Source organism: Cyprinus carpio, chromosome B11, assembly GCF_018340385.1.
Source record: "Cyprinus carpio isolate SPL01 chromosome B11, ASM1834038v1, whole genome shotgun sequence".
Lineage (NCBI taxonomy): Eukaryota > Metazoa > Chordata > Actinopteri > Cypriniformes > Cyprinidae > Cyprinus > Cyprinus carpio.
Window position 1 is genome coordinate 14,504,125 of NC_056607.1, and position 16,962 is coordinate 14,521,086.

Here is a 16,962-nt window from a genome sequence, read left to right on the forward strand (position 1 = left end):
AAAGGTTTCAGGTTTCCTATTGTGACTTTCAAGTTGTTTCAGTGGAGTGCAGTGGTATCAGTTCTGTTTGAACATTCATAGGGGTGATGTTTATTTGTTGTTGTTGTTTCTGTAGAGTGCAAGAGGGTTCCAGAGTAAAAATCTCATTCATTTTCTTCATAGAGAAATTGATTTTTAACGTTTAAACCTTTCAAGGCTGATCTACCATGAGCTCTGAGATTAAGCCGTGTTATATGCTTCTGTTTGAACCACAAGTCAGTGTGAAAAATCATAGCAATAAACATAAAGTATTTCGGTTTAATTGAGTCTGTCTTCCTATCTCAAACTACACTACTGTTTAAAAAATGTTGTGGTTGGTAGATTTTTTTTTTAAACAAATCATATTCATTATTCATTTACTTTATCAAAGATACAGTAAAAACTGTATTATCGTGAAAGATTATTACAAGTTAACAAACATTAATATGCTAATTAGTGCTCATTAAATATTTTTTTATAATAGATTGTGCTGCTTAATGTTTTTGTGGAAAATGTAATTTTTTTAGGATGAGATAGAAATATTTTGTATCAATTGAAATTTCATTGTAATGCATCCTTTTTGAAAAAAAAGTATTAATTTCTTACAAAAAAAGACCACAAACGCAAACTTTTGAACAGTAATGTACATATTATATATTTATTTATAAATCTGTTTATTTATATTTATTAAAACCATATATATATATATATATATATATATATATATATATATATATATATATATATATATATATATATATATATATATATATATATATATATATATATATATATATATAATCTCGTCAGTAATGTCAAATTCTTACCATTGTATTTGATTTGATTGCATCATTACACCATTAGTTCTTTGACTCATAAAATATGTAAATAATCTTTTCTTGTTTTCATTTGTAATACTTCTGGAGCCACAGCTGCTGAGAGAGTGTGTGGTCACTCCTGTACTCTGTTATTAATTTAATTATTTATTTATTTTTCCTTTTTATACCACATAATGGCTTGTCATAGCACTAACAAATTAAAGCAATCATAAGTACAGTAATGTGAGATCAATAAGGTTCATTTCATCCTGTTAGGCATCGCTAACAGCAATTTAGTGCAAAGTATAGGTGCATTTGTAGCATTCTGGATCTTCTCATTCCCTCTTGCATTGCCTCATTTGCCTAATTGCTTAATTTGCCTATTACTGTATTATATTAACCTGGCACTGTTACAGCACTATTTCAAAACCAACACTTGCTGAACCATTATAATGAAGCACCCATGACCCTCTTATTAGGCTGTTTTATTATCTTACTGTACTTATAAATTAGGAATATATGCACAATTTTCAGATAACAACAATATATATGTGACTGCTTAATTAGTCAATTATTGTACCAAGCGGTGGGTTTTCAGCTGAACTTGCAGTTAGCAGTGCTAATAATTAGCAGAATCAAAACAAACAAATCTGGGGACAAAGTATAAATTAATGTAAAGTGTATTGTTTATTTTATGGCCAAGTATTACTTGCAACCTGGCACTAGTTTATCCTCGCAGTCCAGACAGGTGCCATGTCAGCGGTTCTCCACATTCACTGACATATGAGTCTGCTAGCAGCTTGCATAGAATGCTACAAACTGAGTTTTGAATTCTGCCGTCTTCATAGTCGGGAATAGGCAGTTGTTGAGGTAAAAGAGATGACCAATAATAAAAAAAAGCACACTCGGAATTCCTCACAATTATTATTAGGGACAACTAAGGTTTCACAATTAATCAAATTTCTAATTGTGATTACAATTACGGATGCCACAATTACGTAATCGTTCAAAGCGGAAATTAATCGTTCAAAGTCCACTTATTCCACATGTTATTCTGCATGCTTTAGATGCTTTTTTTTCTTTCTACATATTATCTCAAGGGTTTTTCCATTGTTTTAATGTTAGTCTTAGTATAAAATTATAATACCATTCATATTTTTACTTTTTAATAATTTAAAGAATAATTCAATCTGATGTATAGTTGACATTTGAGGCTTAATACTATAGAAAAGTACTAAAAGTTTTTCAGTAAGTGTTTTTAGCTTGTTTATTTTCATATAAAAATACGGCATGCAGTTGCATTAAACAATGGTAGAAACATAATGCAATGCAATCTAAATAGTGATAATCATAATTAATACATCACAATTACAATTTCAAGGGAATAATCGACAGTTATGATTACTGCAACCCTAGGGCTAACTACACAGTTTTTTGACATTCAAGCTTTTTTTTGACATGTCAATGCCATTCACTTCTAACATCAACACAGTGGTCTCCTCAAAAGCTCTTGGCACAGTTTCCATTGTGTGTGACAGGGACTAACATTTGGTATGTTATGAAAATATAGTTGCTATGTATTGAAACTGCTAAATTTGATAACTGCTAAGTTTGGGAGTGTTTTTGATTGATTCATTAAAGGGCAGACTTAGTCTGACTTAGACTTTGTTCAAGGAACAGACTACACTGGCTGTGCTGTGTGTTTTTAATTTACTTAAAAGAATGAGTTCATAAGAGTCATTTCTTCAGGTTACACTGGTCACGTTGAATGTTATTGCTTGCATCACTTGGGCATACTGTAGTCAAGCATTTATACTGTAGATGGGTTTAGAGTGTAGCCCATATAGTTCCAAACAACAAGACAGCTATTATTCAAGGAGGATTTTTTGTTGTTGTTGTTGTTGTTGTTACTGTTGGAAGTTTGAGATGTTAAGTTTTTCACTGCCTTTCAAAACTTCAACTTCTAACTCTGCTTCTCTCTTTTTTGTCCCCCACAGGAATGAAAGTGAGGTCTTGCATGTCGCAAATGTCAGGTAGGTTAGGAGAGGACACCCTCTCTGTTGATCTTGGCTCTTCTGCTGTCATCATAAAGCTCATAGTAGATGCTCTGAGAACTGCATTTCTCATTGCCATGTCAAATTATGTGTTGCACGTTATTTAGTCACATTTCCATGACTGAGTCACGCATGTTTGTTGACATTTTCTGCATCCTGTCTCAGATGCACATTGACTTTTTGGACGGACATCCTCATTGTCCCCATTACAGATTTGTAATCAGTTTCTGTTATTGGGGATTTGTAGAAAAACCTGCCAGTGAAGAGTTATATATATATATATATATATATATATATATACATATATATACTTTTTCTAGGGCTGATTATTGGATTATGTGGATTATTTTTTAAGCTTTTAAATTTACGTTCAAGGGCATTGTGTATCATGGTTGTTTTTTTTAAAGCTTTTGCTTTTTTTGTTTGTCCGATTTGTTTCAAAGCCTTGAATGTTGAGTTTATAGGCAAAATATGGCCTTAGGCATTTAGTCTTTTATTCCCCATATGGCATGGCCAGGTTTGTATAGACTAATTCCTAAAATAGCTTGTGACAGTGATGTATAATTTAGAAAAAGTTTTCATGTTGTTAGTGTGTGTGCTATAGTTAGTAGCAGTTTTATTCATCTTATTAAATTTGAATGAATGTGTCCTATTGACAATAATAGGATAGATTAGTACCAAAACCACGTCACATTCAAAGCGTAATTGTAACCACTAGACCAACAAATAATTGAGTCGTCATGTATGTTTATTAATTTATTTGCTGAAATCTAAAGACAGACAGTGGATGAAGATATTACATTAAATGTGTCACAGGTTCATTTGAGCATTTTGTTTGTCAGAATAAAACAAAATAAGAATAATTAATGAATGTTGTATTTTTATCATTTAATAAATTTTTGGATATTTTGGTTAGTTTTCTTGTTTTACTTTATTTGGAAATGAACAAGCACTCAACTACAAACCTGAATTTTGTCAATATTTCACAAACTATTTACTGCAATAGTTATAATATCATTTGTCCATCATCGAATTATTATTCATAGACTAAGCACGTCTGTGAAGCACTTTTTAAATAAATAAATAATAAATATCACACATACTGTACTGTTAAACATCAAACCCTAAACTTTGAGACCTTTTCATCATTTTGAGATTGCTGAGTTATTGCTCAAGTGCTCATGTGCCAAGTGGCTAAAATAAGACATATGTTTGTACTATCTGTCTACTTGGCACTTCAGTAAGAAATTTTTCCATCAATCCTGAGCCATGTGGGTCTCTGCATCATTGTGATAAATTCTCTTAAAGGACGGGTCTTCAGAGCACCTGTGAAGCAGGTCTTTATTAATAACATTCGTGGGCACCATTGTATTGGAACTCAGGTCGAACAGAAAGACGACTGCTGCTGTATCCATTCGGTTGAACAATTACGGCTGTATCAACACTAGGTTATTAACAGACTTAATTAGATCCTCTCTCAGCACTGCAGTGTTATAGTGTGTGAATCAATGTACTTCAATGCTTCCTTCCAGCTTGGGGTGGCATTAGTTTCGTTGGAGCAACGAAATCCTCAGGGACTCTCCCATACATCCAGCATGTCCTCCTCAACACTCGTAGCATTTTGTGAGCCACTGAAACGGTCTTGTTCGGGGTTTGCTGTTGATCCCAGATTTCATCAGCCAGAGAAGTTTGAATTGAGCACTGGAGAGGAAATTGTTGCAAAAGAAGCTCAGACTGCTTATCAAAGCGAGAGGCTGTCCCTTAGGAGAGCTTCTTGAGGAACATTGGACTTGTGCAACAACATTAAACACGATAACACACAACAACAGTTGTTGTCGGTAATTGGCAAATTAGCTGGCTGCAGATGGATGACACTTATTAGTTTTAGGGTGAAGTGCTGTAAGGGATCGAGGGTGAATAATTATATTCGGGGAAGATAGCTGTGTATTTTCTGTTAGGCGAGCAAACCAGGCGGTTTTCTAGACAGAGGAAAGCATTGTTGTCTTAGCCTTTATGAAAGCCAAAGGCCCTGTGTTGACAGCCTCTTGGCTTAGTGTTCTTCCCCCGGATTTGTCTTATTTAACATGGAAAACTTGATAAGAAAAAGCAAGTCAGATATGAATCTAAATTTTAAACTCTTTCCTGTGTTGGTGTGAATGAACCAGATGTATGATTTAGCAGTTTAAGACCTTTGGGAAGAAATGTTAACGTGTTGTGTTTTAATGGACCAATATATCAGCCGGTCTTTGATCATTTTGAGATGATGCATCAGCTGATAAACATGTCTGCTTGGCTGATTTAACAGTGTTACCAACCCCCTTGTGTATGGCTCTTTGAAATCCATTTTATTTTTTCCAAATTCCATTTTTTCCGTTTTAATTTTTTGGGATTTAGTTTTTTTCTGTTTTAATATTTCAACAGTCTGTTTTAATAGTTAAATAAAATTGTATTAATCAAAAAGCATGTTTAATTAACTGAAATCATGAAACTTACATAATTTAACAACAATTTATTAAAAGTTTAACGAAAACTTTCTTAACGAAAATTTACCTAATTCTGTTTTCCATTACTTCTCTGGATTCTATTTAAATGGTTTCATTAAATTTTAATAATCAAAACATCTCCTAAATAAATGATTTTATTAAAAAAAAATGAGTATTATTTTATTTATTCATTTATTTTTTCAGAAATACTGTGTTTTGTGTTTACATTTTTCTGGTAAATACACTCTGGTAAATACTTTTTCTGGTAAATATTCCTTGAAAATATTTTTTAATCATTTTATTAGTAGTAATAGTTATATCATTGCATTTAGTAATAGCTACATTTTTGTCACAGTTTCTTCAAGTTAAATCAAACTTTTATTTTGACAGGTTGCTGTGAAGACCTTTGAGTTTCTGTTTGTACATGATATGACAATAAACAATGTGTTCTTGTACTCATATATTGAGTTGGCAGAGGCTGAAAACACCGCAAGCATCACACACGCTTCAGTATGTGTGTAGTAAACGAAACCGTGCGTCTGCGCCATTCATTCACATAGAGACACTCAGAACATGCAGTATTCATATTTAAATAGTATTTTTGTGGCTTAATATTCACAGACACTAGACCATATCACGTTTTGATTTAAGTGTACTCACCTACTTTTTGATTTATTCATCCAAAAGTTGGCAAATTCCGTGACATTCTGCGTTACACAGTAAATTCCGTTTTTATGACCGGATTCTGCATTTTCCGCATCACAAAAATCATATCATAAATATTGTGGGGGATTTTTTTTATATATTATTGTAAAAACTAAAATGAAATAAAAATTTTAAGACAAAATGGGAAAAAAAGAAAAATTTTTTTAACATATTGTAATTTACGTCTACTAATGTTCAGAAGTTTGAGGAACATTTTTATTTTTTATTTTTAAAAGAAGTCTCTTACACTGGGTGTATATTTGCAGCAGTATATTTCACAGAAACCACTCTTAGTTTAAGCAACTGTTTTATCCCTAGAAATGGGGACAAACACTTGAAGAAAGTAGATTCTGTGGGAATTTTTACTTACAGTAAAGTTCTCTTCTTCGATATCAAAGCTTCGAGCCAAGCTCAATTGAGTGAACAGGCATATCGCTCATATCTCTCCCTTATCTGGACATTTTTAAGTCCTGCCTCAGTCAGACTTTGATGTTGAGACTGATAAATGGATGCTGGCAGTCGAGTCAGATATCAGTGTTATTTCAGCCACTGTTTTAATGTCGTCAAACTCTCTGATCATTTTCAAACCGCAGACAACATGTTGAGCCTTTCTAGGACAAAATGAGAGTTTGAGATGCAGTGGAGAATGTTATCCTTGGATTTTTGTGTGAGTGAATGATGATACATGGGTAACTTTTTGAGCGATTTTGCCGGGCAACTTTTTTGAACAATATTCCTTGGGCACTTTCCTAATGGGTAACAAATTATTGTTCTGGATATCTGGATATTTTAGATTGGTCATGGGCCCCTTGTCTCACCTGGTTGCTAGCGTTGACGGCAACATTGCCCAGAGTTGCCCAGTGTATCATCAGGCTGAGAGTCTATTTCTCTTCTAAAAATGTTTAAATAAATAAAATTAATATTAATATTTATTTATTTATAATTTATTAAAATCAATTTATTTTTTAATTCAGTTTTATTTTCAGGTAGCATCATACAGTATGTATTTATTTATTTATTTATTATTTATTTAAATCTGCTCATCCAAAATACAAACCCAATTCCAAAAAAGTTGGGACACTGTACAAATTGTGAGTAAAAAAGGAATGGAATAATTTACAAATCTCATAAACTTATATTTTATTCACAATAGAATATAGATGACATATCAAATGTTGAAAGTGAGACATTTTGAAATGTCATGCCAAATATTGGCTCATTTTGGATTTCATGAGAGCTACACATTCCAAACGAGTTGGGACAGGTATCAATAAGAGGTCAGAAAAGTTAAATGTACATATAAGGAACAGCTGGAGGACCAATTTGCAACTTATTAGGTCAGTTGGCAACATGATTGGGTATAAAAAGAGCCTCTCAGAGTGGCAGTTTCTCTCAGAAGTCAAGATGGGCAGAGGATCACCAATTCCCCAAATGCTGTGGCGAAAAATAGTGGAGCAATATCAGAAAGGAGTTTCTCAGAGAAAAATTGCAAAGAGTTTGAAGTTCTCATCATCTACAGTGCATATTACTGTATCATCCAAAGATTCAGAGAATCTGGAACAATCACTGTGCGTAAGGGTCAAGGCCGGAAAACCATACTGGATGCCCGTGATCTTCGGGCCCTTAGACAACAACAACAAAAAAAAACTGAAAATGTATTAATATTTCAAGATTTCAATCCTCTGTATATGTTTGGCAGTATACAGTATATGTAGTAATGTCTGAAATACTTCTAAGGAGAAAACACCCTTCACACTTTGAAAAACAAAACTCAACTTAATATTAGTCTTTAATCATTTTGAAAGCACAATTTATTGTGGATAACTTAAGCTATAACACTTTCTCATAAAACTTACGAAGTGTAGTCTGTTTGACAAATCGTTTCAATTTCAGTGACTCAGACCATCATCAGAGCAGAGTGAAATGTCAACTCTTGCAGTTTTCTTTATTCACCTTACTACAAACCAAAATATTTCACTGCTGCCAGGCTTTGCAAGTGGCATACATCAGCATGACATCAGCACGCCTCTGCTTTCCACCGAGCGGCCCTGTACAATACACATTGTTCCTTCTAGACAAGGACGTGTGTGTGTGAGCGAGTGTAGCCGCAGGGAGTTTTTTAGGCCTGGTCCCCCAGAGCATTTGCCCTCTCTCATTTTCACCTCGGACTTTACACTCACCATCCTGCTTTCTCTCTCACTCTGTATGTATCTGCTCATTGATTTGGGGCCTGTAATAGGCTGCTCCATTGAAGCCTATCCACTCCGTGTGCGTTTGTGTGTGTGCGTGCTTGTCACACAGCTGTTGGCAGGCTCTGTTCCAGTGCTCTGATACTCACGCTAACAGTGCAGAGTAAGACGGGTGCTTTCTGCTGACACGCTGTTCTGTACTCAGCCTGTGGCTTTGCCAAGGTTAAGTAGGCAGGGCCGGCCACACACTGGTTGCTTGCAGATATTGGGAAACAAAAATGTGTGGTCACTGACCTGAGAAAATGCTTCTCTTTCAAGTATCCGGAAGAAGGAGGGTATCAAGGCATGTCAGAATCCAGTATTTGGGTCACATCCTGTCATCCATGCCTTCTTTTGATTGATTTTTGAAGGCAGACAAAAATGTGCCTTTAAAAAGTAGAGTTATATTTTCATGTAGTGTCAAATAGACGGTTTTTATTGTAATACACTATGGATATTATTAATGTATTTATTAATTTATTCATAAATATTAATATGTATTTATCTGCAATACAGTTTAAAAGGGTTTTTTTAATGATTTTTGATGATTTTTTTTAAAAATTATTTGTATTTATTTTTTATTTTATTTATTTATTTATTTAATATTTTTCAATTAAAAAAAGTATCTCATACTGATTAAGGCTGCATTTATTGAAAAAAAAAACAGTATTTTAAATAAATAATACAGTAATATTATTGCTATTTAAAACAACTGTTTTATATTTAAATGCATTTTAAAATGTACTTTATTCATTTTATGGAAAAGCTGGATTGTAGAGCCATTACGTCAGTCTACATTAAATTTCATATTATTATTAATGTTGAAAACAGTTGTGCTGCTTAATATTTTTGAGAAAACATGATACTTTTTTTTCAGGATGAATAGAAAGTTTAAAACAGCTGGATTTATTTGAAATAGAAATCTTTGTATAACATTATAAATGTCTTTACTGCAACTTTTAATCAATTTATTTTATTCTTGCTGAGGATAATTAATATTATTATTGTTATTAATTATTATTTTTAATTTCTATTGAGTGATATTGCATTCATTTAATTTATAAGTGTTTATCTAAAACTAAGGAGGTCAAAATTTCAGGGGGGGGAATCTTATTTTATTCTATTTTAAATGGTTTATTTTCTGCAAATCATAGCTATTTTATTCTATTTTACACCTACTCTTTTAATAAGATCTTTCAGTGTTTGTACTGTAACAAATTACTTAATTTAGGAAACAACATTTTGTCTTTATAATATAATATAATTTTTCTCATGTAGTATAAATGGATTTTTGTTTTTATTTTTTTATTTTTTTATTATATTTAATTATTTCTAAGTAAAAACTGTTTCTACTCCAGATTTTTCTCAGTGTATATGGGGATCCATGACATCACAATATTTGAAAAACTAATGAGGGGCTTCCGTTAGCTTCAGACAGAGTCTGAGAGAAAGAGTGCTACAGCACTTCTCAAAATCCCTTTCTTCTCACTAATTGTGCAGAGTTTCCTCTTAATCCACCCTGTATCTCTACCACATCATAGCAGAGTGGGTTTTACAAGGCAATAATTCTCAGTCCCCTCCAGCTTTGCCTCTCAAGTTTTCGTGTTGGCACAAATACTGGTCGTACTATGTTGTTGTGGGGCCAGTGTCTGCGTTCACTCTCTCTCACTCTGCATCTGATCTGCTACAAAGGGATGTAGGGAATGTGGAGCAGCCACACACTGTGAAGTCTTTCTTATGGGGAGTTCGCAACCACTGCAAGTGACTACTGCAAAGACAGCAGCTCTAGAGAATATCTAGCATCTTCCTTGCTTTCTAGCTCATGTTTTTTCAATGTGAGTGATAGTTACAGAGCTCTGTCCAAGCACTTGTGCCCTGTTAAAGTGAGTGTTGTAAAGCTGCAGTAATATATGTGGTGACTTTACTACTGTTTGGTGGAGCTGGCCTTATACAGCCAGGTCGCAAAATCATTAATTATTAAAAGCCATTGAAGTTGCTACTGCCTCCTATAAATAAAGGCTCCCTCAGGATTATGAGAGATCTGAGGTAGACCAAAAGATAGACAGAGACAGAGAGATGGAGAGAGAGAGAGAGATAGGAAAAAAGATTTCACAGCCAGATTTACACCTCTTATGTTTTATTACCACTCTATCAGCTTTTAAACAGTGTAGAATATGGCTATATTGGGAGTAGCATACTATCAGTCAATATTGTTTTATTATTATTTTTTTATTACTATATTAGCTTATTATAAGTAATGTATGTTTTTTTATTGGGAGTAGCATAATATGTTTTAAAATGTAATTTATTCCCGTCTCTTCAAAGCTGAATTTTTAGTATCATTACTCAAGTCACATGATCCTTCAGAAATCATTCTAATATTCTGATTTGTTGCTCAGAAAGCATTTATGAAAGTGAAAGTGAAAGTGACGTGACATTCAGCCAAGTATGGTGACCCATACTCAGAATTCGTGCTCTGCATTTAACCCATCCGAAGTGCACACACACAGAGCAGTGAACACACACACACACTGTGAACACACACCTGGCGCCCGGGGAGCAGTTGGGGGTTCGATGCCTTGCTCAAGGGCACCTCAGTCATGGTATTGAAGGTGGAGAGAGAACTGTACATGCACTCCCCCCACCCACAATTCCTGCCGGCCCGAGACTCGAACTCACAACCCTTCGATTGGGAGTCCGACTCTCTAACCATTAGGCCACGACTTCCCACGACTTCCTTTTTATTATTATTATTATGTTGAAAACAGTATAATTTTTCAGGTTTCTTTGATAAATAGTTCTGCAGCATTTATCTGAAATAGAAATCTTTTTTCTTTATCATCCTTGCTAAATAAAAGTATTAATTTCTATAAAATTTAGCTTTGATCACAGGAATAAATTACATTTAATACATAACATATATTCAAACAGAAAGCAGTTATTTTAAATAGTAAAAACATTTCACAATATTACTGCTTGTACTGTATTTTGGATCAAATGAATGCAGGCTTGGTGAGCAGAAAAAAATCTTATTGTTCAAAAATTTTGATGCGTAGTTTTTGTGTACAGGAACTACAGTGAGCAATTATAGATGCAGAACAAATCTTCATTACTCACCAGTGGATCCTCTGTAGTGAATGGGTGCTGTGAGAATGAGAATCCAAACTGCTGGTAAAAACATCACACCACTGATGCAACTTTGGGAATGAAATGTCTTGTGAACTGCAGTTGACCGGTACCAACTGCACCCATTATTGACAGTGATGGTTTACTAAGAGTACTCCACAGGACAGTTTTATCACAGCACCCCCTATTTTATTATGGAGGTTCACTGCTTCAAGCACTGTGCCTCTGCCATGATGTATTAGCAATATGATAATAACCTCTTTATGATTCATCTGCACAGTGAAAGAGGTCACTGCAGCAGGAAACAGAGCTGGGGAGATACACTTACAAACATTAGGTTACTGCAATTTTTTTTGTGGTAGCCAGACCTTTGACTAAGTGAATGCTCATTAGAGATGTACCGAAATGAAAATTCTTGGCCAAAGCTGAAATCAAACAAAATGAATGTATTTCCTCCATTCCCCCATGTATTTTGTCTTGCTTTTCAAAGAAAAAAATCAATTATAAAACAACAATTTAAAAATATTTACATAACATTCTTGGCCAAAGATGAAATTATGAATTTTTAAAAAAAAATTTAAATTTATTTTTATATTAATAAGTTAGTAAAATAATATTTTTGGGCTATTTTTGAGACCCCCTTCTTGAATCAGGCATGTATTTTTTTACTGTAAAAATAAATGCAGCTTTTCTGAGTAGAAGGGAATTAAAACATTAATAGAGGTGTTGTAATTATTATCATTATTGTCTTAACTTTTTTATTTTATTTTACAGAACAACAGTAAAATTACAATGCTAACATTTGTGAGTGTTGATGGAGTTGCTTTTTTTCAGCTTATTTGTTGTTGACAGCAGCAGATTTATAAATGACTATCATTAGAAAGTTGGGTTTTCCATACATATCACATTGTCACATGCCTTGTAGAAATTCATAAAAATGTTTCTGAGCAACTGACAAGTAACACCATTTCAGCGCAGATTTTCCCTGCCATTAATGCTTAGACAATTTACACTGCACACATCTGCGGCGCAGTGTGGCTCTGATACGGCCACTGAAGCTGATTGACATTTATAAAATATTGCTAAAGTTTTGCACATCTGTAATGGAAATGCACCTAGTCTCTTGCTGCCGGTGCTTTTTTTGCATCTTTCTCTGACACTTTTCTCTGACACTTTTAAATTCGTTTTTTTGCTATTTTCGGATGAATAATTTTGGTTACCGAACCTTCGGTGCATCCCTAATGCGCACTTTAAAAAAAAGGAGAATATATGATAGACATATAAAGTGAACAACCACAGCAGGTTTATCTGAAGAAGGTTAAACACCACTGATAGACCATGTTTATTTAATTTCTTCATCTCCAGAGGTCTTCCAGACACACTTGTGGCTTGGCCTTGTTTTTCGGCACCCATGTGTTAGCAGTCAGTCCGTTCTCAAACTGGCAGATCTGTTATGGATTGTTGTGAAGTGAAGCTGAACCGCATAGCCACTCGGATTTGGTTTGTTTCACAGCACCAGGGGCCAAGAGAGAGTGAATCATAGCCCTGCACATCAAACCAGTGACTTAATGGTTCAAAGCTTCTTTACTTTCATGCACGATTGATGGTAACATGGAGGTTTGTCTAGTGGATCTGGGGAAACCATTTGAAAGGAATTAACAGATCTCTGATCACAATGCTGATCAGTCTGGACCATTTAAACACAATTACTCGGTTTTGTAGTTTGGGTGCCGGCCAGTACTGCTAAACGCAGCTCCATTGCTAGCAGCATATGCTCAATGAGAAATGGGAATGGTCTTTTGGCTTTGCTTGAGTATTTCAATCAGGGACATTTTATTTCTCTCTGAATCACCAATATAATATTGGCAGAAATGACACATGAATCGATGCTGAAAGGTTGAAACCAAGGACCTCGAACTAATGAAAATTTGCCCACTGTTTTTAGGGTCAGTAACCGGGGTGGGATAGAAATTAAGAGGGTTAAGATGAGACCGAATTAAAATGATTACCTGAGGCAGATTATGTTGTTTAAAAAAAGGGTCGTCAAAATGTCATGCAACTGACTCGCTAGCATTGCTTTTACGAGGCTATGTTAATTTAATCATGTCTCCATGTGCTTCATTGATAACGTTAACATGTTCAAGGTCAGTTTTTTTTTTTTTCACAGATAGTGTTATTCCCCTCACTTACATGGATTTACATTTAAATAAATAAGTAAAAAACAAATAAATACATACCAAACCTGTATGACTTTTTTCACAGTGGAGCACAAAAGGAGAAATGTTGAAGAATTAAATATTCGTAGTTAACATCAAGGCTGTCAAGGTTAAAAAAGCACACTGTAAAAACACCATAAAAGTGGTCCTTGTGCTGTATTTCAGTTCTTTTGGAACCATTCAAACAGGTTTATGTGAGAAAAATAGAGAAATTAAACCATTTTTCAATTTTAAATCAAGTTATAGTAACCCAGAACGTAATCAACGTAATCAGCGCTGTGTATGCTCAGCGAAATATATATAAACAATGCTGATTAAGTTGATTACGTTCTGGGGTACTTTCCACAATGGCGGAAGATGGTAACTCGGGGAGAAGAACTGCTAAATAAATTATTTTATTATTGTTTTCTTTGCGCACAAAGTATTCTCGTAGCTTCGTAAAATTACGGTTGAACCCCTGATGTCACATAGACTATTTCACCGATGTCCTTGCTACGTTTCTGTGTGTTTATTGTGTTAATATCCTTGCTGTCTATGGCGGGTCAGAGAGCTGTTGGATTCCATCAAAAATATCTTAATTTGTGTTCCGAAGATGAACGAAGGTCATACAGGTTTTGAATTTTCATTTTTTTGGTGAATTAACCCTTTAAAATATTTGGGGGGTGTTTGTTTGATCACACTTTTGAACAGCTATTATAAAATGAAGCTCACACTGCTGTTTTGCACCTCAATTAGTCCTTGAAGCTAATCTTAGGCTAGCTTTGAGTTCTTGCCAGCTTTTTGGACATTTTTTTTAAAGTTTAGAAGCGATTGTTTGGTTGTAGGAGTTATGTAACTCCAGAACCTGCTCTGCGGTGATAACAGAAAGCTTATGGCAGCCAGGGCGGAAACTCAAAGGGATTTAATCCCATGACATTACTGATTATCATTGGTTAGCAGAGTCGCTGAGGAGAACAGCTTCTTTGTCTTGTGGTTGTGGCTTGTAAACCAAATGGCTTTGACGTGACATTGCAAGATCTCTCTCTCTCTCTCTTTTTTTTCCCCATGAAATGCACAGTCATTAATATTAGCAGGATGGAAATGGACATGTGTGCATCATAGGAAATTGGCTGGCCCATGTATAAGAAGGTTGTTATTTATAATTCAGCCCTACATGCTGTTTCGATGACTAAAGAAAGCACACAAAATAAGACGACTGTTTGGTAATTAATAATTCAGTCTTCAAAAATGGAAATTATAAAAACGTGTTGGGATTTTGATCAATTTGATTCATTGGTTTGTTGCCATGGCGACAAATTAGAGTGAGATTTTGGGTAAATATAAATTTAATGTAATAAGTTTAGCAATTCCAAGTAGTTGATTAACTGGATGAGGGACCTTGGTGCCTCTGATTGAAATTCAATTGAAGTTTTGTTCAATCAGCAGAATCCATTTTAAACAAAATACTGAATGCAATGCATGCATTCCATTTAACTGATTAAAGAGCATGTGTCGCCTCCTGTGAATGTTAATACTCACATTTAAGCCTGACTAGCTAAGTAATTCAAAAAAGCAAAACATGACATTCAAAGCATGTCTGGCTCAGATATCCAGCAAACATCTGGTCTTTTAATCTCATGTAATATTGACTTGGGCGGTATGCTCTGTAATGTTCAAAAATCAGCCTTTTTTGAGGTGTTATAGGTTTTATATGTTGAATGTGAGATTGAAAAATATGATCCCGTAATTGGTTTGGTAGAACTATCTTAATTTTACCAGGTGTCCAGGATGGCACAGATGCTGTTTAACCACTTCAAACCTCTGGTCTCTCAGAAGCAGTTGTGGTGAACATGACATCTAATTGTACTGACAGTAAGCCTCTTATACACCTTCATTAAATTTCATTAATAGTCTGGAAAAGATTATTACTCATTGCAAATGCAAATTAACCCTTGGCCAGTAATGATTAGGCCAAGCAATTCTCCTGTAATCTACGATACCGCCATCCTTTTGGGACGTAATATGAAGATTTTTAGATGTTCTGCATACATTAGCCAAATGTCACCTGACTGGCTGCACAGCGTAGAAGGGCAGATGTTATTTTCTGGTCGGATGCTACCTGCTTTTCACAGGATTGTGTCCTCAGAGCTTTAGATTATCTTGTGCACTGATATGAGGATTATAAAACTGAACAGGAAGAGATGTAATCTGTTCCCTTTTAATTAATCATAGAGACTTAACGGTGCTGTATGTAAGTTTTTGACTCTACTAAAGCATAAAAATACCATAATATGTTCGCAGATATTTAAGAAACATGCTAAGTTAACATACTTGTACTTTATCTGAAAAACAATGCTGCAGTCAGTTATTCTCCTTTGAAAATGTGCGTTCCGGGCTGGAATATCGGTCTGTTTTGGTTTGTGAAACCCACCCACTGCCAGTTTAACCAATTGTATTTTGGCACCACGGGTTGCCAGTTGGCGGAAAACACAGCATATTTCATTTCATTCATCGTCAAGTGCGCTCGTTCCTGTTGGTGTCATCAATCTGGCAACCTGCATGTGCAAGTCTGAGGGTGTGGGGCAGGGTGGGAAGGGTGGATATTCAATATTTTGAACTTGGACTGCAATACCTAGTTCAACCACTCGGTGTCAATCCTACATACAATACCTTTAAAATGGCTTACATTAGAAAAATCTGCTTGTTTCATCACTTGTTCTTTGGAAAGAAGGACTGTGTGATGTATAGCTAAAAAAATATATAAATTTTCATCCATCTGATGATATTCTTTATGTATCATTGTATTTATGCATTTGCTCTAAAATCTCTAAAATAATAAAAATGTTTAATGTTAGACCTAAAACACAGAGTAAAAATGAAGGAAAAATTATAAAGGCATGATTTATGAATATTTGAATGATATTGACAATGTTGCTTAATTTTATCGCCAGTAAAATAATTAGGAATATATTGTTCACATTTATTCATCTGGCACTAAGAAGGACTAACTTGATGTCCTCATCCATTTTGGATAAGCGCAGGATTTTGCTTTTAATCTTAAATGACGTTAGGATATTCAGATCACAGGAAATATGCTTTTGAATCGAGGAAGCATGGCATGATTTTAGACTACTTATCCTATCCGCTTATGAGAAGGTTTTCCCAGCAATATTGTCCTTAATTTTTTTATTTCCTTGGTTTTCAAGGACATGTTATTTTATTCATTTATTTTTTCTTTGAGAGCTGATACAGAGTTTTCATGATTTGGCACTCTGGTTAATTATGTAAACACATTTGTCTTTCTTTTACATTTAAATATTGTTTTTCTTGCATGT

General features: G+C 34.4%; 1 protein-coding gene across 3 annotated transcripts in view; it reads left to right on the forward strand.

Moving 5' to 3' along the window:
- LOC109098853 (IQ motif and SEC7 domain-containing protein 1-like) overlaps positions 1–16,962 on the forward strand; it is a 158,465-nt gene that overhangs the window by 34,353 nt on the left and 107,150 nt on the right. For all 3 annotated transcript variants that reach the window (XM_042734056.1, XM_042734057.1, XM_042734063.1), the window contains exon 2: positions 2,834–2,869. In XM_042734056.1, coding sequence (XP_042589990.1) covers positions 2,834–2,869 — 36 coding nt within the window. The remainder of the gene's footprint in view (positions 1–2,833; positions 2,870–16,962) is intronic.